Source organism: Acanthisitta chloris, unplaced genomic scaffold (assembly GCF_000695815.1).
Source record: "Acanthisitta chloris isolate BGI_N310 unplaced genomic scaffold, ASM69581v1 scaffold5470, whole genome shotgun sequence".
Lineage (NCBI taxonomy): Eukaryota > Metazoa > Chordata > Aves > Passeriformes > Acanthisittidae > Acanthisitta > Acanthisitta chloris.
The window spans coordinates 1-23,028 of NW_008650957.1; the positions used below are offsets into that span (position 1 = coordinate 1).

Genomic DNA, 23,028 nt, shown 5'->3' on the forward strand with positions numbered 1-23,028 from the left:
CCAGCCCAGCCGCAGTGCGCGCGGAGTAGCTCCGCGGCCGCCCCTTCCCTCCCGTCTGGGAACGGGCAGTGCCCGGACCGCGGGGACTTCAGATACAACTCGCAGAAACGTCCCGGCGTTTACTGTGCAAAGCTCTGAATAACTAGTATATGGAAGCTAATTATTTGAATGACCTTTATTGTATTCTTTAACTGATCCAACAAGACAGTAGGATAGTTTTGGAATCTACCAAAAGTCGTGATTTTTACGCATTGAGATTTTACAGTTCCATGTTGTGTGCTTGGAACAGTTGTTAGTATGTCAGTCTTCACTCAAACGGGGATCAAGTGCATGAGCAGAGACGTGTCCGTCCCCAGTCTGAGCTTGCTGGTGTATCCCCTCGCCAAAAGGAGACCCATACTGATGGTGTCAGAGATTCATAGTGTAACTGCTGGGTTAAGCTGGAGAAGCTGATCATCTCGATAAAGCTTATTAAAAGTATTAACAATAGATGTCAAGTTGTGCAGGTAAGCTTAATGAATATGTAGGGAAGGTTTTAGCATTTCAACTCTTGTGGATACAGGTGTAGAGTTATACAGACTTAATGAGGTACAAATAGGTCCCATTTTCTCCTTTTTCTTAGATGAGAAAAATTCATGTCGGGAAAATATGTGGAAATTTTGCTGTACCGGGTATAATTAGAGATGTAACTAAATGTGAAGGAATCTTAATGTTGACGAAGATAGTCCTGTGTGGGAAGGTAGGGTGGAATGCACTGCAGTTTAGTCAGTTAAATCGTCAGCTTTTATTCTAATTGGATTCAATGAATGTGTTTGGGATTAAAAAATGGCAACGTTTTCTCCTAATATAAAACTTTTCTAAATATTTCCAGGTAACTGTTATCTGGGTACAGCTGTGAAATGGGTTTAGAAATAGCCTCACACAAAGAGGTGAAAGACTACAGAGAAATAACAGTAATAATTATTGCCAAATATGTCACATTTGTCTTTCTACAGAGACTCTGCCAGAAGATGCTCTCAAGATAACATCTGCAGAGGAGAGAAACACAATTCCTGCTTTTCCTCTTCGGACTTCAGCTCTGGTCTTGAGTTGGAAGACTATATCTCTGTAGGTGACACTTCTGGAGCAGAGGAGGATACAGACTCAGCTATCTTGTACGGAACTTTGCAAGGAAGTGTTGTTGGATTACAATACTACACAGGGATTGTAAGTGCACGAGAAATTGTGCAGCAGAAGATAAAGTTGTCAGCTTCAGAAAAAGTAAATTTAAATCCATTTCAAAAATTCATAAAACTTTCGGCCAAGTGCATTTTAATAGTTTGTTGGTTTGGGGGTTTTTTTCCCCCTTACTTGCTGTATTCAGCATTCTTCATGGGAAGTTCTTAATCTAAAACTTTAATTCAAAATTTTATTAAGGTAGGAAGCTTTCAGTTCTGGTTTAGTTGTCTGGTAGCCCTGCTCACCCACATAAGGCAAATAGAAGTGACTGAAAATAAGAAACTAGATAGGTTTTTGAACTGTTTACATGGACATGAAAGGTATTTATTCCCTTATAAAAAGTGTTAGCAGCTGAAGGTAGTTCTTAGGAGTACTCTTGAAATCACTGACACCTACCAGGGAACTATTCTGTAATGTATTTGGAATTTTGAAGAAGCAGTAGGTTATTGGACTGACTGAACAGCATGCTATGCCAGAATAAGCTTTGTGATGTTTAAGTAAATGTATATTAGATATTTCTTTAAATAATTGCCAACTATATGAATGCATTCTGGTGTTTGTTTGTTTTGCTTTGTTAGGTTAATAACAATGAAATGGTTGCACTTCAGAGGGAGCCCAATAATCCTTACGATAAAATGCAGTGCAGGTCACTAACGTGAACGGAGGCCAGGTGGGCCACATCAAGAGGCAGCCGGCGGCGGCACTGGCAGGCGTCATGGACAGCAGACTCGCCGCAGTCGAAGGGCAAGTGTGAATTCAATGATTTCGGTTCCACAACATACGGAAACATTTTTTTGTTGCTGCAGTAGCAAATTATGAAAACTATTTCCAAGTGGTCTCTTTTGACAGAAATTGCAGCTGTTGGTAATGTGGTTAAAGCTTCATGTTTTCAGACTCCTTATTCTGCCAAGCTATTTGCATGCAGTCCGTTCTCTCCCATATGTGATGAAATGTAGAGACACTCGTGAGAGCAGATTCCTTAAAGGTAGTGTGGAACATTTAAATTAGCTGCACATGGTGGTTCAAGTAAAAGGTTTACTCAGCGTGTGTACTGTCACCTTCCTGGAACATTCTGTGTTTTGGTGGAAGTAAGCACTTGGGAGTACCTCTTGGTGAGGAAAGGTTTATTATAAAAAAATTAAGCCATTAATTCCAGATTACTGTGCTGGGTTTTTTCCTGCTTTTTATCAGGGTTGTCCCTTATGGAGCAAAAAATGCCTTCACCATGCCTGTGCAAATGAGCTTTTGGGGAAGAGAAGAAAACAAAGAAGCAGTGCTAAATCAGCTGAGAAGGCATGGATTTAAATTAGCTCCTCCTCTGAAAGGCAAGTCTTGGAAGTTTCACTTTTTTTTCCTTTTAAAAATATTTAGATTGAATTTGCTACTGGTTTGAAAGGGCTTAATCTTCATCCTAGTCTTGTCATTAGCAAAATGATTTTTTTAACTTAGTGGGAGAATAATGCGGAGTTCCTTAAAAATCCGTAACAATCCCCTGCATCTTTCTAGACTTGAAAAAAAACATGTTAAAGAAACAAGTTAGACCCTTTTATAGGGTGAGGGCTTTGGAGACGATGCTTTTCAGCGGAGTGCTGCGGCACATATCCTGCTAGTGAGGAATGAGCAGAGCTGAGATGTCTCTGAACAAATAAGCTTAGCAGACCTGATGCTTTGCACAGTGAGCCTTGCACGAGAAGCACCTGTGCTCCTGGAACTAGGCTTTGTTGAAGCAGTGGTAACTGGGAGTAAGGATGCCTGCAGAAAGAAAGTTTTAGTGAGGGATAGATGTCTTTTATATGCAGCAAGCTATCAGTTTTTATTTGCAGGTTCTATTGCACATAGTTAAAAAGAGTTTGGAATGAAAAAGCATTTTGCGTTGTCATTCATGTCACCAAGTCAAATCTCATGTAACACAACAGCTTTTAAGAAACACAGTTGCCATCCTGAAGGATCCCAACCCATAGCTTATTGCCTGTGAGTCTTAAGAAGATTTGTGGAAAGCTTTTGTGGGTCATTGAAAGTGAAGGATAAATTGAGGCTAAAAGACAAATGGTGAACAGTCTGACTAGCACTGTTACTCATGAGCCAGGGAATGCTGAGGCTAGGAAGTCATCGTATTCTTGTATTTCAAAATACTGTCTCTTGCATGGCAAGGAGGTTCAGAAGGTGGTTTTGGATCCAAGTGGATTTGTAAGAGAGCTGCTCCGAGTTACAGCGCTCCGGTTCATGCCGCTGTGCAACTGACGACTGAACAGGTTTGCATTTCATACGTGAACAGCTGGAAGTTGCAATGTGAACAGTGGGAACCTTTAGCTCTTTCATTAATAAACCAGTGCTCGAAGTGGAAGTCTGTTGTTGTTTTGATTTCTTTTCTGACCACAGATGTGCTTTGAAGGCATCTCGAGCTTTTGAACTTCCTCCACTTTTCATGCTGTAAGCAGGCACTTCAGCTGTGACAGCCTTGAGTCGTGTGTAATTTTGGGAGGTTTTGGTCATTCAGTACTTTTTTACATTGTTGTTGTGGTGCATTTTCTCTTCTCTGTCCTAATGCTTTACCAGATAGCAGGTATGTTAAGTTCTCAAAATAAAATCAGACTTCCAGGCTTTGTCTTCAGATTTGGCTCAGGGTGATGGGTTTGGCCTGGTGCTTTGGTTTTGCTCTTTCAAACTGGAGTGAAATAGTTCCTTTGAGTGTAACTCAATGTATTTACAAGGATGTAAATATATTTAGCCATTCCTTCTGAAGCTCTTGCTTGTATTGGCACGTGTTTTTCTTGGTAAAACTGAACTTACATATCTGTAGCTAACAAACATGTTCCAGCAAATCAGGTCTAAATGGTAGACCTGTATTTACCGATTACCATATGACAAGTAACAGTAATTTAATAGTCATTAACTATTTAGTGCAGTTATTTTTAATTGCAGTTATTTTAATTGTGGGTTTTTTGTGTTCATTTATGCAGCTTAAGAGTGAATTTGACAGACTGTTTGAGGATCTGAAGGAAGATGATAAAACCCGTGAAATGGAAGCAGCAGAGGTATTTCTTAAGCTAGAAACTGTTTTCCTTAAAAGTATAAGTGGTTAAGCATCTAGATATATATTTAGCTCTGTCTGGATACAGGAGATAATTGAATCAGAAAAAAATCTAGTAGATAAAAAAGACTTCATAAAAAAATTTCTTCCAGAAGTGGAATGTCATATTTAATATGAGGGTAATGTGTAACATCTGTTTGGTTTGCAGGCTGTTGGCACACTTTTGCTTCCCCATCAGAAGCAAGCTTTGGCTTGGATGGTTTCACGTGAGAACGGTAATAATTTGCCACCATTTTGGGAAGAGAGAAGTAACTTCTATTATAATACACTGACAAATTTTGCAGAAAAGAAACGACCTAAAAATGTTCTTGGAGGAATATTGGCTGATGATATGGGACTGGTAATAATTGCCAAGCTTGAGGGTGGCTTTTTTTTTTAACAAGATGTGTGTGCGTGTTTCTGGGTTTGATTATTTGGTGTGTTTGCTCTGTGGAAAAGATTGTTATTTTCTGTTTTGCGGGGTAAACCACTTAGTACTATTGCATTGATTCTCACAAATTTTCAAGATAGTAAGCCCCTTCCTGTTGAAAAGATCACAAGTGGCAAGTTTTATGAGGTGAAATGAAAGAAAAAGATTGTCAGTTAAAAATACCTGTGACTTCCTGTATGGTGAACTTTGTATGCATTTCATAGAAAAAGCTATTCAGGTACATCAAATAAGAGGAGTTTGGGTAGATTAATTGAAGGGAGGTAGACTATGTTACTTCAGAGTTTATAGCTGAGCTCTGTTATCTTACAGTATATTCAAGCATACACCCCTAAGGAACAATTTATGAAGGCATATGTGTTTTTGTTGTTAAGTTTTTATAAATTCAGAAGTTTGTTATAGATTTCTCCTATAGGCAAGTTGTGGCTGCACAAATAGAAGTGGTGCTTTTTCTGAGATTGTGCATGCGTAACTCCTGAGTGGTTTGGAGGAAGTACCTGAAATAACCAAAACAGCAAGCACAGGGTCTTGGTGTAAAGTAAACAAATAAATCTTGGTTTATATTTTTGCCAAGTATTTGAAATGAAGAGAGGAGGGGAAACTACAGCTAGTGAACTAGCATCGATGTACAGAGTCTTCCTAGGTAGTGTAGTTCAGGTGTTCTTTGCTCTCATTATCATACAATTTTCAAGATGGTGAAATAAACTAAATGCTAGAATCAGGTAATGTTCCATGCAGTATTCCCTGACAGTGTTCAGGCTGGGGGACTGTGTTGTTTTACCACACTTGCCTGAATTTAACAAAATAATGTGTTTTGCTGTCAGAATGTTAACTGGGAAATGTTGTTAGTGTGTTTTCTTTCAAAGGCAGCTGTGTAGACTGAGTTTCTCCTCTGCCTCTCTGCAGTTTCATTTGAACCCTGTATGTGACTACTGAAAAAAACCAGTCTTTCAGCACCTTTAAGTGACTGACTGACTTGCCACCAAGCCAAGTCCTCCATGTTTCAGAGCAGTAATTAGTCAGTGGGCAGTTAAGTGTAATAATGTTGGCATTTTTTCCAGTTGCTTCATTAAAGAATAAAAGTTTCCATTCCTTGATAGGAATCTGGTACTAACAGCATGAACAGCGTTGGACGCAGACTGTGTGAAGGTGACAGCAAACTGGTCTAGTAATGCTTGTGTGATAATTAATGTGATTTCCTGGGGCACTCCTGGTCTGTGGTCAGTGCTACTCTTCACAAACTCTTGACAAACTGAGTGTCTTGGAGAAGTAATTAAAACACACCTTTAAAGATGTTTCAGTTGATGCATGGTTGATTAAGTGCCTTGTGATAAAGTTGCACTGTGCTAGGAAAGGTACCGCATTCAGGAAATAGATTCTGAGAGCTTTTTGCTTTCCTTTTTCCTTCCTTGCAAATAAAACAGAAGCACTGATGTATCTCTTAGAATCTTTCTTACTTAAAAAGTAAACATTAGTAGTTAATTTGTAATTGGGTTCTGTATTAAGTCACTTTTTTGGAAACTATTTTAAAGTAATGAGGAAATTAGAAGGATTTTAGTAGTTTTCAGGTTGTATTAGGAGAATTTATAGATGTATATTATGTGCTGTTAGTATGTTTTGTAACTTGTCATGCTCTTGAAAATGACTGAAGAAATGTATGGGGCTTGAAGCTTTCTTGCAGTATGTTTCCCTCACTGTCCTGTGCAAGGAATTTTAATATGGATAGGCTAACTGATAGCACATGAAAAATGAAAGGGGCACATTAGTGTGAACTGCCTCTGGTGAAAGTTAGTTTTGTCAGTGCTCTGGAAGAGAGAAAATGCATGTTTTCATGGAGGTGAATACGAATGTCACCAGAAGATCATAGCTTTACCAAAGCTGAAATGGCTGGCGGCATCCAAGAAAGTAATTCATTTATTTTTTCCAGAGCATCAAGCATTTTAACAAGATAGTGTTCACAGCAGTGAGAGCCTCTTTCTGATACTTAATTTGAAAAAGTGGTGAAAATGTCTTTCAAAATTATATACCCTTTTGCCCCCGTTTCTCATTCTTTTGTACATTAAATTGATACCTCTTTCTTGAATCTTTGCAAATTTTGCCACCTTCAAGATTTTATTAAACTGTCTTTTAATTCTAAAAATATGCACTTATCTTAACTGATGTTTAGATCTGGAATTAGAGTGTGAATTTACTTACCTGAGTTACAGCACAACTGTTTCTGCAAGCAGTGTTGCTTTGTTTTGACGTGAACTCCATTTAGTGCTTTTTTGTTTGTATTTGCTTCTGATATCCTGTTTTCCTGTCTTTTTCAGGGTGCTGAGGTGATGTTTTGTTCAGCACTTGACAGAAGACCTTAAAAAATTCCAAGAAACCAGACATCTCCCCTGCAATCTGTGATGTTACCAGATTATTTTTTTTTTTACTGAAGGAAGGAAAGTCTAGGTTGGATGTGTGAAAAAAGGTTTTATTGTGAGGGTGGTAAGACAGTGGCCCAGGTTGCCCAGGGAGGCTGTGGCTGCCCCAACCCTGGCAGTGTTCACAGCCAGGTTGGATGAGCCTTGAGCAACCTGCTCTGCTGGGAGGTGTCCCTGCCCAGGGCAGGGGGTTGGGACTAGATGACCTGTAAGGTCCATTCCAGCCCTTAATTTCTGTGATTCTATGATTTTTTTCTGTTAATGTTGCTCTTATTAATTTGAATTTAGGCAGGGTAGATGTCATTACTAGTAGGGTGTGACCTGTAAAATACCTTTACATTCAGTGTTGCTGAAAGTGTTACCCTAACTGTTAATTGGCACAGTGCTTACATTTGCTTTCTCCTATTTTCTTGACAGTTTGTTTTTGACTACCTGCAAACTCAGTACATATTTTATGACTTTGTGAATATTTCAGACTGTTTTAAGAAGATTTATCATTTGTGATGGCTGTATCAGCAACTAGTACTCATCACATGCAGTGCTAAGTGTTGTTAAACAGCTAAAGGTTGTTTTAATGGAAGTTTGTACTTGTTTCAGCTTATGCTAAAGCTGATCACCAAGCTGAAGACTATGTATATCTTTCATTAATACCAATTTCTTCTTTAAGAAGACTCTAGCAGTGTGATGGAGCCTGGTGATTCTCATGTGAAAAAGTTTGGTGCTACTCTGTTGAAAGACTCGAGTTGTCTTCCTGAAAGGTAGAGACTTGGAATAATCTTTTTCTTTGTTCGGTTTGCTGCATAGGTTTTGAGTAAAAATAAGGTGGTATTTGGATATGATTAACAGCCTAAAATGTGTACCTGCTCTCTTCGTCACCTTTCAGTGAGCTATGCTTCTGCTCACACTTTTAAGTGTGCTGTGTTTGAGTTGCACTTTGGGATGTGTTGCAAAGTACTAACTTGTTCTGTGTGGCTTTCATGACTGCATGCTTGGATATCTCCTACAGCAGCAAAGGTGTCTAGGACCGTTGGTGTGTGGTATCTTAGAAACTGGCTATGAATTAATCTTGCTTCTAGTATCAGTTGGGTTTTTCAGTGGTTAAGAAATATGCTTCTGACATAGTCAGCTTTGTTCTGATGAAGTTCTGAGGCTTATTAACGTGTCTGAACCTTTCCACCACACGCCTTGTAATTGATGTGAACTTTGCTAATAATCTGTTGCATGTTTTATGAGCATTGTTTACCCTGCAGCTCTGTTCTGTGCTTTCGGTTTTTCTAACCCTTCTAAGGAGGAAATTGTCAAACCACAGTGGTATCTTATTTGTGAAATGAAATTAATTTGCTTTATGCTTTTGAGATTTAATATGTAAATTCAAGCTGTAGTAGAGTTGTGGGGTTTTGTTCTGTTTATTTTCTCTTTCTTAATAATAATATATTAGAGATAAAGCCAAGAAACCCAGATATTCAGGAAGCAGTGACTTAGAAGAGTCTGAGGAGAGGCTACTGCAGCAAACAGAAAGTAAATTGCAGGGATGATTTTTTGTTTCTCTAAATTGGTTACCATGACACCTGGTGTCTTCCTTTCTGAAGCCAAACTGAAAAGGATTTCTAATTAACTGAAAAATAAGTTAACTAAACTGCTTGGGTGGGTTGTTTTTATTGGCTTTTCTTGGTGGTTGTTTTGTTTGGGGTTTTTGTTTACCCAAAACTTCAAGCAGAAAATTTTAGAAATTGATGAATGGGAAAGCAATCATTTAGTCCTAAGTGTTGCAGTTTGTTTTCTTAGCGGAGTGAGTGGTGGTGTGGCAAGCTATGAGCAGGGTCAATAGGATGATGAAAAACAATGGCTAAGATTTTTAGAACTTGACATAGACTTGTTGTGAAGAGACTGGGGTTGGAAAAATATCTTTTGTCCACCTTTTGTGGCAAATATCTGAAATGTGATCATGAAGAGGCAACAACGTGTCACTTTTTGAACTAAGTATCTTGCATGGAAAGAAATATTGAGATCTACAGGTGCTCTGGAGTAAGCTGTTAAGTTTAGGCTTAAAGTACTTGAAGTAAAACCTATGCTAAGCTATGTATTTTTAATGACTTGTAAACTGCATTCCTCTGAAGAGTCAGTACATGAAATAGATGTATAATATACTGTATTTCTGCACGCGTGTATGTCAGAGCTCAAGGAAGGTCTGGTGGATGATGCTTTTAGCCATATGGTTTAGTTTAGATAGTCCTATGAGAAGCAGGGAGTATGATTTGATGATCCTTATAGGTCCCTTCCGACTCAAGATACTGTTATAGTATTGGAGAGGAGAAGTAGTTTGGTTAACATGAAACATGTCATAGAAATAGATATGGACGTATGCTCTGCATGGTGTAAAAAATCTGTTTCTTTGGCTTTTTGCAGCAACTTCATGTGTTACCCGAGAAGATAAAGGTTTTGCACCTGTTCTTCTACCTTCATCTAGTTGTTTAAAAAGATGAACAAAGAGAAAAGGTAATGAAGGGCTAAACAGACAATATTAACTTCTTCGTTTTTTGAAGCAGTAGTATTAAACATATTTGGTGTAATAAATGAATCTTATGTCTTTGTAAATTGCTTTGAAGCTGGTCAGGTGAAGATGTTTAGAAGGAACTTAAGGGATCCTTAAGTTTCTTGAACTTCTGCTTTGCTTGAAAGTGAACTGTTATGCCACTAGGTGACTTCTATTTCCTCAAGTACCACTAGTGTTCAGTCAGTTGGGAAGAAATATTCTGATGATGGCCCCAGAGCAACACTGATTGTATGTCCACTGTCTGTCCTAAGCAACTGGATTGTAAGTGCTAAGCTGTTTTAATATGTAATTGTAATCTATATTGATTATGATACTGCAGAAACAGTACTCTCTGTAGTCTCTCCAGAGAGTAAAAGGTCAGAAATCAAATTGTTGATTTTTATTGGTTGTCAAGGTTACTGTATGCTGAGTCCTTCATAGAATAAATGTAGGTAATATAAACACTGGTTTTACAATTAATAAGAAATGTAGGTAGTTAACCCAGTAAGGAGAAGAACCAGTAAATGAACAGTGAAATAACAAAGAGCTGTTAAAGGTAGAAAGTGAAGAAGAACAAAAAGCTCTTCCTTTACAATTTGGGAGGAACAGTGCGTTTTGAAGTGCTCATGCCATCAGGATGTAAGTTAATGCCATGCAAGAGGTAAAGCCAGAGTTACCAGAACGTGATACTGAGGTGACTACTTCTGGTCCCTCTTCACATCTGGGTGGAGAGGCAAAAGGAAACCCAAATTCAAATTGCTGTTGTTATATGAGTGGATGTAGAATGTCACAGAGCTAGAGTTTTAGTTAAGGCAACTTACAAGAACAGTCTTACTATTGGTAACTTAGAAGAACAATAATTCTAACAGTCATGCGGTAACATAGTATCTTTTGGATGACCTTTGACAGCTTTTCTTTCAGGACCAGTTTGAACAACATATCCACTAAGATTTTAATGTGAATATTTATGTTTATTATAGTTCTTACCGTAACAAAGACACATCAGTTCTTTCAGAACAAGACATTGTATTGACAACGTACAACATCTTAGCCACTGATTATGGAGTAAGTAGATGAGAGAGCTTTATTTGAAGATTCCTTACTGTTCAAGACTTGGAATGTTTGGGCTAATGATGACAATATATTCAAGTGCCTTTCTGGAGGGCAGTCAAAAGGTTATAGCTGTGCATTTGCATTACATGAATCCTTTTGTGTTCACTGTGGTAACAGTTTTTTATTGACTGCTCATGTAGAGCAAATATTTGGCTACAGTTATGACAGAGTAAGGAAAAGACATTTTAAGGATAGAAAATGATGGCAGGTATGCAGATCTCAGACCTTGGTGGCATGAAGCTCCCATTTCTGCCTTCCTCTACCAAATTCAAAGACTATGGAGCCTATAAAAGTATAATTTCATAGTTCTTGTTGCATTTGGGCTTCAACCAAGTAGCTCATTGCATGAGATGTATTTGTAAAGTCATGTTTTCATAGAAATTACCACCATTTTTTAAAGCCTGAAGATTATATCTTTAAATATGAAAACTAAAACTTTTAGTTTGCTCTCTGACCCATTTTCCCTATCGCTTTCTGTATCTTTGAAGTTTTTCTTCTTTTCAGGCTTAGCTTATTTTTGCTGTAGCGCAAGTATGACAAGATTGGTAATGTTTTTCAGGAATCATTAGCTTCTAAAAGAAGGAAGGTCTTACGTTTAGTTTTGCCTCTCTGTGCCAATAAAGAAACAAGATGGAAATAAATACTATACATTATTGTAGTACTGTTGTATTAATAGCTTGCTTAATAAAAAGGTATTTTAATTTGAGTCAAAGATGCTGTTTTTCAGGTCAGAGGTGATAGCCCTTTACACAAAGTCAGGTGGCTGAGGGTTGTGTTGGATGAGGGGCACACTATACGAAATCCCAATGCTCATCAAACTAAAGCTGCCTTAAATCTGGAGGCACACAGAAGATGGGTGCTTACAGGTAAACTATTTCTCACTAGAGGAAATGCAGTGTAAATCATCTTAGTATAACACCATCTTGTGTTTCCCACTTGGTCATTCTGCTTTGGCTTTTTCTTGGAAATGGTTACCTCAGATTCATTTAGAATGTTTTTAATCATGTCTTTGAGCAGTGATTTAGTTGTGTTGTCTTTTAGTGGATTTTGATTTTGTTTGCTTGGTTTTGTGGGGTGGTTTGTTTTTTTTGTGGGTTTTTAAGTGTGGGTTTGGTTTGATTTTCTTTGGTTTTTTTTTTTTTTTTTTGGGGTGGTGGTGGTGGTGGTGATGTTTTCTGTTCAGTTATTGAGGTGATATCCCACCAGAGATAGTCAGGAACTACCTGGATCCTATGCCATGGATGGCCCTGCTTGAACAGGGAGGTTGGACCAGGTGAGACCCACTGTGACTTCCTGCTAACCCATTCTGTGATTGCACACAAAATTCAAAATAACCTCTGATACACAAGTTTGTTGGAAGCACAAGTGAAAAGGGATCTATTTATGTTGGAGTCTCATACTGATACATACTTATCCAAACCTCAGTAGCTTTATGAAATGTAATAGGCATCATAAAAACTGCCAGGGACCCTGCAGGCATATGATCCTTAAATGTAATTTAAAGACCATTGTGTAACCTCTGCTGGTGAAACTGAAAGGGAAACATTAACAGGCTAATACTCCTAGCACTTAGAGCTGCAGTTTGCTCAATCATATATTTAAGTTTTTTGTAGTATTTTACTTAAAAAGAATGATATGTATTATACTTAATGACATGTCAACTTAGTTTTGGGATCAGGCAAAAGCACACAACTTGCCTTTAAATAAAATTTGTGCATTTTAGTTTCTTTGTGGTTTTACAGTCTTTTGTTTTCTGTTTAGGCACCCCTATTCAGAATTCTGTAAAGGATTTGTGATCTCTTATTTCTTAAAACTGAAGCCTTTTATTGACCAAGAGTGGTGGCACAGAACAATTCAACGTCCAGTCACAATGGGAGCTCCAGGAGGACTTGGGTATGAAGTGTCCCCAAAGGGTTTGTGAATGGATATGACTGATAGTGCTTAGACAGTGTGAACAGTTAGTGTTTCACATTTAAATATGAAATGCATATGTCACCAGTTCTTATTTCAATTTTTTGTTCAAATTAATAAATATTGAATAATTCGAATAATTTAATATTTCAGATTAATGAATTATATTGTACTACTGGGCTTGGATTTCATACAGAACATGCATTTATGCAATAAACTGAAGGAAAAAAGCTCCCCCAAAACTAAAGCAACCCCAGCTGGGTAATATATTGTCCATGTGCGTGTTTTCAGTCGTTTACAGTGTCTGATTAGGGGTATTGCCCTTAGAAGAACTGAAACGAGTCAAGTTAAAGGAAAACCCATTTTGGAGTTACCAGAACGTAAAGGACTTAATTCAGCATGTTGCACTTACAGAGGAAGAGAGACAAATCTACCAGTCTGTGAAGAAGGAGGGCAAAGCTGCTATTGGCAGGTGAGTGGGAAGCTTTCTTAATCCTGAAGGTTGAAACTTGATACCACAAACTTGTATTTCAGAAGTTTTGATTCTGGTAGCTCTAGCAGCCATGTGTGTCAGTCTGTGTGTTGTAAGCTAATGATTGCAAACGAGTGTAGCATCCGTTCAGTTCTGAAGAGAGAAGCAGAGGCTATTGCAGAACTATAATATTGGAAGTTCTGTCTTGCAAGAAATGGAAAGAGGTACCAGATATGTAAAGAGTGGCCTGAAAATTCTTGTCACCACATGTTAACATTTCTGCTAGCAGAGCATGCTACTTGGTGGCATTTTGTACCTTGTTTCAGAAGAGGATTTGTGAAAAATGTAGTCAGACGGAAAAGTGAAAAATCAGAACAGCTAAACTCTATCATATAACGTCATCCATTACCTCAGGCTGTAGCATTTCACACTAGTGACAAAACTCTTGTTCAGGTTTTGTAAGCCATGTATTTTCGAAGTCGTCAGAAATGAACAAGTTGGTTGTTCTATGGTTGTAGTTAATCGAAATAGCTATCAGAAAGCAGTGAGCTGGTATCACCAGAAGGCCATCTAGTTATTGTTCTTTTAAATCATGATAAACAGTGTAAACCAGGCTATCGCCGGGTTATAAAAACCATTGGCCTGAAGTCAAACTGTGGAGAGTGTAGCTGTCAGACTGAACAGTGGTAAGGTCCATCAGTATTTTCAAAGACCTGTTCCATAGGTCTCACCCTACTTTGTCCCTGTGATGCCGAGAAAAGCTGTAGAAGAAACTACTCCCAGCCTTGTATCTCTGAGGAGCAGATATTTGTTTATTCAGCGCAGGGCACAAGGGGGATCGTTCCACCAAACTTGTGCAGCCAGGGGCAAAACTTCATGGTTTTTTTTATACATTCCTTCCAGAGATGGGTGGTCAATATTATTACAATTAGTTCTAAAAAAAATCATTGGCACATCCCCTTCCTCAACCTGCACATCCCCCTCCTCAGCCCTTTAGGGCATACTTCCCCTGTCTTGATTATCTCTCCCCTTTATTCACTCAGCAAGCACTCCCTGGCCCTTTAGAGCTTTCTTCCCTTTGTCCACTAGTCAGGCATTCCCCAGCCCTTCAGGGCTTTCTTCTCCTTATCACCTAGGGTAAAAGTGTGCAGCAATGCATACCTCCATATGGCTGGATGCCTCTTCATTGCTTTTGGGTGATGTAATGGGTGTATATATCGTTGTGCTTTAAAGAGACTAAAGCTGTGTATTGGAAATTGACTGTTGAACTAAAATGATGTCTGCACTCCTTTTTCCAAGCTGATAAACTACAGTGCAATAGCTGCCTCGCTGGAAGGCCATCTTTATGGCGTTTCTCTGGACTTTCTCCAGAATGAGCTGGTGGATGAGTGTCTTTTGCTTTTTTGTAAAACAGAGTATTTATTTTTCTTGTGTGCTTCTAAGCTGTATTTTTCCTTCTTGTTTGCCCTTTCCTTTCTAGGGCAATATGATAGTGTGGTAGTCTCGTGATCTGTATCCAGTGCTGCTGCACTTACTCTCTGGAATTATTCTGCCTCCTCCTGAGCTGAGCAGAGCTGCAAGTGTGAGCCTACGCCTGGGTGATATTCTTGATTAGCAGGCAGCAGAGGACAGATTAGTCTCTACTTGTGTATAATCCATCAACCTAATAAGACAGAGGTTAGAAGTGTTGTTTGTCTGTCTGTCTTGTAGATTGCCAGATACACAAGGTTCTGATGCAGATATCCTACGCTAGAGTTTCTGAGAAATTGTGAGGGGAAACTAGTGATGTGAAGTTATTCTCTAAGGAAAGAGCACTTGCAGAGACTCTTTTGCAGTGTAGAGGTTCTTGATGCGTCTGTAGCAGAGTCAGTGTCCTTACTGAACCTTCAGTGTCTTACACATGCAGAGAAATAAATCGGGTTACAACGTGATGGAATTATCGCAGTATATTACTTGACTGTCAAGTCATCAAAACAAAAACATAGTTATTACTATGTTTTGCCTAGAAAGGATGGTGGAATCTCCAGAACTGGTGCCTTTGTCCAGTCTCCTGTTGTTCCATAGGTTGATTTCATAGTAATGAAGGCTGAACAGAGGTGGATGTAGATTCTGCTCTTTTGTACTAAAATAGTAAGTGAAATAAGCCTTTCTTATCTTCAAAGTGATTCCTGGTTTAAATCAATTCCCAAGGAAGTTTATGCAGCTTCCAGCCAAAACACCAACACACATCTAAATTCCCGAGTCAGGGAAATCACTTTTTCAGCATGATAGGTGTTTGTGCTAGTATTGCATCTCAGTTGGGCAGTTCCTGTGCCTGAATGATTACAATGCAACTCTCTCCTAGTAAATACTTCTGGAAAGTACTTTACATACCACCTTAAAAGCAAAGAAAACCAGCAAACTGCATACCCTCTCCCCAGATCAGCTTGGGTTGAAACAGGATTCCTCCAGGCAAGATGCCTGTGGTTTCCATTATTATTACAAACATTTACATTACAGCATTAAGCCATCAGTGAGGAATGAGATGTGAATCTGCAAACACAAAACTGCTGAGTGAAAAGTTTGGGCTTTCACTGTATTAAAACAGTCTCTGAGTTCATATCTTTCTAATGTTAACCTAAAAGTCTTCTATTGAAATCAGAAAATCTATTTAGTAGTTAATAGCTTGAGAATTAACATCCCCTTCATTTTAGTCTTCTGCTGAGGCTAGATTCAGAGTTGCACGAGTAAGTAAAGATCCTACGCAAAATTCCCAATGAAGCTATAGAATCTCTACAGTAATTTAATGTCTCTGTGTATTAACTGCATTCTTGTTAAAGCTTGCCAGATACGCATTAAAATGTGGGGTTTTTTCTTTTAGCTGTTGATTGTGAGACAGTTTGTCATTTTCATATGCTTTTACCACAAGTCTTTGGTATCTGTGTTGGCATTGCTCAGCTGTGTTTTGGGTTTTCAGTTTATAATTAGTATACTAAAGTGGAGAAGGGATGCAGAAAGATGTGAGCCTTTTATTAGAAAAATAAGTCTTTATGAGCACTGTTGGGACTTTTTCATATTTAATAGAATTCATTTATTTTGTCTTGTCACTGGGAGGGTATTTGGATTGCTGGCAAATCAGGAATGGTTCATTTGTAACTATGTTTGGGAGACTATTATTTCATATTTGCTTGTGTTAAGATTCTGTCTCTTGAAAGGATATCTTTATTGCTGCAATAAATTCATGTATTTAGTCTATGACTGGCAGCCTCTTTAACTGTCTAGCAGTTCATTCCAGATTAGCAGCTCCCAGTATTCGTGTGCTTTGTGAGGTCTGCTTTGCAGCCTGTCTAAAGATGCCTTGATTCTGTGGCCAGATTGCTATCTAAACAGTTAGCTAATTTTAAAGGGTTGCTCTGTTAGCTAAAGGTTTTTCATGTCTGTCACTTTTGCTTCACAAAGTTGTGTTTGTACAGCACACAGTCTTTTGTTAAATTTTGTGAGTAGTCATATGAAAGTGCTAGTGTATAAATTCTGCTTTATCTAAAGTATACTTCAGAGAAAAAAAGCTTTTGGTGTTAAATTATGTCTCATTTCTCCTGTCTGTTTTGGAAAAAGAGAAGATACCCCGTGTCTGGTCCTGACAAAGCATATTTCATCAGACTGCTATTATTTCTGTGCAGGCTTTGAAGAAAAAGGGTAAAAGGTCATTCTTTGTTTGTAACTAAGAAAGATCTTGTCTTTGAAAGATGGCTTATTTTTCTGGGTTTTTTTAAATAGTCTTCCCCCCATTGTCCAACTGTTTGCTTGCTTTAAAATCTTGAGCTGCTTGCTTCAAGTATAAATTGCTCAGAAAGAGGAGCACTTTTTATGGAAGGCTGACTGTTTTTAAAACATGCAGTGTTCATGTCATGTTAATGTGTATTTTGACTGTCATGTTGGAAATGACAAAGCAGTGTGTTACAAGAATGAATCTTTAAGGATTTTTATATGAACGTCAATATAATAAAGGTGCTTTGAAAGGTCATCTTTAGTATCACTATAACTAATTTGATTTAATATGTTTCTTGTAACATTGTTTGGGCTTTTTTGTAGCCAAATGCCAGATGCCCTCTCTGTAGGAATGAGCTTGGAGTAGAGCACTTGGTAGAATGTCCCCTAGAAGAAGAAATAGACTCCAGTAATGGAAAGAAGCCTGATCAGGAGTGGATATCTAGTTCAAAGGTACATTCCATTGTCTTTTACTTAGTTTTCATTATGGTTTTCTAGAGGATACTGTATAATATCCTTGTGTAAATATGGTGAACATATTTTGCATATGGATAACATACTTTGTTTAGAAGTCTGCACAACATGTCTGGCCAGCACAGGAGAAAATGCATAATAAAATTGCACCACAAACAAATCTTACAACAATTATTCCTTTTGTCTGGTTTCCCTGCTGCAGTTTGATGCTGGTCATTGTGCAGTACATGGAAGTGTATTAGTGAAATAAAACTTTTGGCAAAGAGCTTTGCCTTTTGTTTCTGTTTCTGAAGACAGAGCAGTTTTATAACGACTGAAACTTATTCAGCTATCTCTTAATTTTGGAAACTAAATAAATCCTTCTTTCTTAAATCGAGTATAAAAATTCTGTTCTAGAGGGGAAAACCTATATGAGCATCATGTGTTCAATATAACACTTCTCAGATAAACTACTGAGATCTTTATTTTGCCTTGCAGACCTGTTTCTCAAGGTCTGCCACATCATTCTTTTGGCCTTGCTCTCATCATGCATTTGCTGCCAGAGATTAGATCTTCCTGTTTGTACTTTCACCTGTTTGTTTTGAGATTGCTTTTCTGAAACATTAAGTTTTTGACTTTTAGTGTTGGTTACAAATTTATTCCCTAAAAGTCTTTCCGTGGAGGAGATCTAAGAACTAATTTAGGAGATCATGCTCGAGAATAAATTAAGATTCTTTTTTTTGTCCCCTCTTCCCTGGTGCATTTACTTGCATTCTCTAGTTAGTATAGCTAAGCCTTACTTGAGATAACTAGCAGTGGTGTTCTGCCTCAAATCCAATTCCTTTTGTTCTTACATTAGTTCCAAGAGTGCTTCTGGTACCTCCTTATCCTGTCATACCTAGCCAAGGGTCTTGCATAGCTTATTTGCCTGAGTATTTCTGGGGGAAGCCTTTCTCACTGTGAGTCTTGCTATAGTAGAGCACTTTCCTTGTGACTGTCCATTGCTTAAGCCGTATTTTTCAGAGTTCCAGTACTATGTTCCTGTTTTCCATATACTCAGAAGGTAGGGGACTTGCTGACTCCCGACAGTGGGAAGGAAGTATTGTCTGGAAAACGGTTGTAAATCCTCTTCCCTAACGCACCCTCAATCACCCCCTGGTCTGTGACTATTAAAAATGCTCAACTCTTAAGTTTCCTATGGAAACGGAAAGAAATCTACCCACAGAATTCAATATTAGTTCATGTAAAAGGTATTACAGAACTGTGATTTCTATCAGCTGATGTGAACCTTATCAAAGCCACCTGTGGGAGTGGATTCTAGCCAAGTCAGAGTAAGTTTATTTTGTTTCAGATAAATGTTTCGCTTGATTTCAGATAAATGCTCTTATGCATGGTTTGACAGAACTACGGAGGGATAATCCAACTGCTAAGTGTCTGGTGGTTTCGCAGTTCACAGCTTTCCTGTCACTGATAGAAAATCCCCTGAAGTAAGTAGAGCTACTGTTATTTTTAAAAACCATGTGTTTTTACAGTGTTTTAGAAAGGCCTCTGGAAGAAAACAGAATTTTAAATACGCATGTCAAAGTAGAGGTCAACAAGATGGGTTGTTAAATTGAACATTTTTACTTTCTCTTCAGAGAATCGCGGTTTGCCCTTACTCGTTTGGATGGGTCAATGGCACGGAAGAAAAGAGTGGAAGCAATTCGGTGTTTCCAAAGCAACCAAGCAGGGTCCCCAGCTGTAATGCTTTTGTCTCTGAAAGCGGGTGGAGTTGGATTGAATCTGACAGCAGCTTCCCGAGTGTTTTTAATGGATCCTGTGAGTAATGGATTGTTCAAAATGATCTGGCTTAATCTAGATGAAAGCTCCTTTTTCCTATGGGGTAGAAGGAAAGACCCTCTGAGAGTGAATGACACTAATGAGTGTCTGTTAAAGGGCAAATAGGGCTTTCCTTAATTTGTTTCCCTGGCATCTTTTGTTTTAACACTATGTTTTTGTGCTGTCCACTTATTTACCGTGAATGGAAAGAATGTTAGTGGTGCTACTAACAGAGTGGTGTGTAGCATATATTATCTGTTCTTTATTTCTTTCTCTTTCTTTCTGATACTTTTGCATGTGGTTTTCTGTTTGTTCTGTTTAGTAACTTCAAAAGCCATCAAGTGGAATTTCAGGAACAGCATATATTTAATGCAGTGCATCTCTGCTCTAGTCTCTTCTGTTATTGTTGTGAATTTAGTTATGAATAAAGGCATTAGTCTGAGGTTACTTTTTGTGGCCATAGGAGACTGGTAAAATACCTAAATTTATCAAGTTTTTTTCCTTTCATTAAAGCACTCAGGAATACGAAATTATTTGTAAGGAATAAATTTAAATTATATTTATTGATAGCAAATGGTGTTCTTAACAGAATTGGTTCATGTTGTGCTGGGCCACTGTTCGAAGTTGAAGTTTTTCTGTTCACTTCCTCCTGGTTCATGTTGTGCTGGGCCACTGTACAAAGTTGAAGTTTTTCTGTTCACTTCCTCCCTTGCCCACTGTTTACTCTTCTGCTCTGATATCCTAGTTTTTTGGCAGTTGGAAAGAGAGACAAATTCTGCACTTGGAAACAAAACCAAAGTAAATTAAAATAGTAGTGTAGCTTTGGACTTGGGTATCTGTTAACACCAATAGTAAAGCAAAAGAACTAGCTTGGACATGAGGTTAGTGATAGGAACAGCATGAAGAAAAAAGCTATTTATTTCATAAACTAGAGGAATTAAGTATGACTACGAATATGGAGAAGTTGCCATGGGAAAAGGTGTTTCACGAATCTCAATACAAATACATTGTTTCTCTATGTGTTGCACTGATGGTTTTGGTTGGAAGGGACCTACCATAGAACGGTGCCATCCAGTCCAACTGCTTGGGTTTATTTTAGACAATTCTCTTTTTTAGTTTTACGTGTGAAGATAATGAATGAGGTATAAGGTATACACTGTATTGCAGCAAGCAGTTGTAAGAAAATAAGCTAAGCATTGTTAACACTGAGACATCTACAGTATGTAGTTATACCTGACAAACCAGAGCCAAATATAATTGCAGCTTTTATACACCACTGAACAGTAACTTCTCATCCTGCTGGTAACCATTCTGTGATGGTAACAGTCCCAAGTGGCAGTGGCTGACTACTTGTATTTGATGAAGGGACAGTGGGACCACAGGATCCTTTCTGATCTCACCTTTGAATATTCACTGCTGAATGAGATTCAGTCATGCATTAACATTCCTTGAAGTGCATTAGCAGCAATAATAGGATTTAAGAAGCAGAAATACCTTGAGCCAGTGGAGCAACCAGTTTTTCAAATTCTGTAGGTTTGTTGTAGAACTTTAGCTTTGAGGTCTACATTCTTTCTGTGTGGTGTAATGCCGCAGTGCAAAGGAGGAATGTTTAGCTAATGACAATTACTTTCTCCCCACCCATCCCCCCTTTTTAAAAATTATTAGTTTGTTTATTTAAATACAGTCATAGCTGCTGAGTTCTCACTTCTAGGAAGATACACGAACATTTACTGTGAGAATATCACAAGTGTACTGTTGTTTCTCTGAGGTTCAAGGGTCTTCATATTTTCCCATGTAAAATACAGTATCCTTTGTATGAGATATTGCAGAAAGGCACAGAGGTAGTGCAATTCAATTTTCCTTTGTTGGACTAATGAGAAAAGACAAAGTAGTACACTTTGGTCTTCCTTGACTACAGTAGAGAGAGAATGGAACATGCTTCTGCATGCTTGGGCTAGCTCTTTCCTGCAGACATCATCTTGCTCATAGAGTGAGGTTAATGTTAGAGTGGTTTGCCATACATAGCTCAGGAGCGTTCATCTTGTAGTACAAATATATCATTTGTTGCACTTTTGCTCACTACCATAGATTGGAGAAACATGACTTGTTTGGGTTTTATCTTGCAGCTTGATGTCTTTGAGTGTGCGGAGGCATCAGAGGTTCTTAGAAGCTATTTTTTGTGCTAGCCTGGTGCTGTTTTCTCCCCCCTTCTGTAGAAAGAAAGGAGTCATTAAGAAGTGTTCTTAGATAACTCGCAGTATTGTGAGTGATGTGGCAAGGTGAGCCCATTGCATGAGACTTGCTCAGACACAGAATCAGAGACAGAATATTATTACAGTTCAGGTAGATTTTAAGTATCTGTTCTATGAGAACTAGTAGTGCTGTATCTTTAGACAGAAAAAAAACGTGGAAAAATGCAGAGACTTGGCACTTCACAAATCCTTTATGTAGTTTTGCATCCTAAGCATAAGTAAGTAGGAACAGCTACACTGTCACTTTGTGTTCAACAAGTTTCTTGCTTACCTAACATGGTGATTATTGCATGTACTAATGAAAGACTACATGGATGTTTTTGAAAGTCCAGGGACTTGGTTTACTGATAAGTAACTGCGTTCAGCTGGCATAGATTTTGCTATCAGGAAAAGGGTACTGAGGCAGTTAGTATTTCAGAATTAAAATAACCAGAGTGTTTTGATGTCTTCTAGACTCCTAACAGACTTTGTTTTTAAAGCATTTAATTGAAGTTCCTGTTTGTTTTGAATATATAACCAGAAGTTCTCAAAGCTTTCTTTATAGTGGGATACTTGAATGAGACATTAGGTTGGGAGTAATTAATCTGTAAGCAGTGTTTGTTCAATATCTGCTTTGTGATTCCCTGTGCATATTACTGTGTATTTTGAAGGGAGGTTACTTAACTTGTTCATTGATGCTGCTAATAGGTGTGGAATCCTGCTGCAGTAGACCAGTGCTTCGACAGGTGTCACAGGCTGGGTCAGAAGCATAATGTTGTTACTACCAAGGTGAGTTGAGAGATGATCCCAAGAGTTTTCTGTTTATGAATAAATAGTTATTTTCCGAAAAGGTTTACTTTAAAGGTAATTCTGACATCATAGTCTCGCCAGTGAACATAAATCACTGTGTGACTCTTAAGTGTGGGCTTTGGATTGGAAGATTTTAATATTAGAAATGATATCCCTCTTGAAGTATTTGGAGTGGCTCAGATGGGGTAGTATTGCTGCTGCTGAGCCTGTTACAGTTTATGTTGTAGGTATGTAGAATGCTTCTGCTATTGTCACATTAGCTTATTTAGCTGTGGAAGAGCAGCTGCTCTGCCTTGTTAGTACCCAGTCGCAAAAATATTACTCGGAAAATTGAAGACAGTTTCTCATCTAGTATAAGCAGCAAAGAGAGATACTTCCAGTGAGTGTTTGAAAAAAATAAAAAGGCAAAAAGAAATAAAATGCCAAAGCTTTTCTTCCAGCTGTTTAACAGCTCTTTTCCTTTGTTTTCCTTGCAAAGGAGTAACTGAAAAATGTAACTGGACTGGAGGCTATTCAGCTTCTTGGCATTTTTTCCAAATATCTAAATTTCTCATCCTAAACTTTTATTTAAAAACAGCATCTTCATCTCAGTGGGTGTTTTCCTTTTGTATTTCAGTTCATTGTGAAGGATTCAGTGGAAGAAAATATCCTGAAAATTCAGAGGAAGAAGAGGGAACTTGCAGCAGGAGCGTTTACTACCAAAAAGCCCTCAGCAAGTGAAGTAAAACAAAACAAAATTAATGAAATTAAGGCTTTGATTGATTTACAGCCTGATCCTATGGCATTTTGA

The 23,028-nt window shown here is 38.2% G+C and overlaps 1 protein-coding gene across 1 annotated transcript; it reads left to right on the top strand.

Moving 5' to 3' along the window:
- Positions 1-995: 995 nt before the first annotated feature.
- On the top strand, positions 996-23,028 carry HLTF (helicase-like transcription factor; the record flags this gene model as incomplete). The annotated part of the gene is given in 21 exon segments (XM_009070974.1): positions 996-1,206; positions 1,797-1,848; positions 1,851-1,962; positions 2,410-2,543; positions 3,373-3,470; positions 4,179-4,253; positions 4,458-4,648; positions 4,769-4,865; positions 9,849-9,965; positions 10,605-10,748; positions 11,524-11,662; positions 12,558-12,596; positions 12,599-12,689; positions 12,999-13,089; positions 13,091-13,179; positions 13,633-13,675; positions 17,251-17,379; positions 18,754-18,866; positions 19,017-19,197; positions 22,137-22,217; positions 22,855-23,028. Coding segments are annotated over 21 exon segments (2,401 nt in total), but the record flags the coding sequence as incomplete, so codon positions are not given.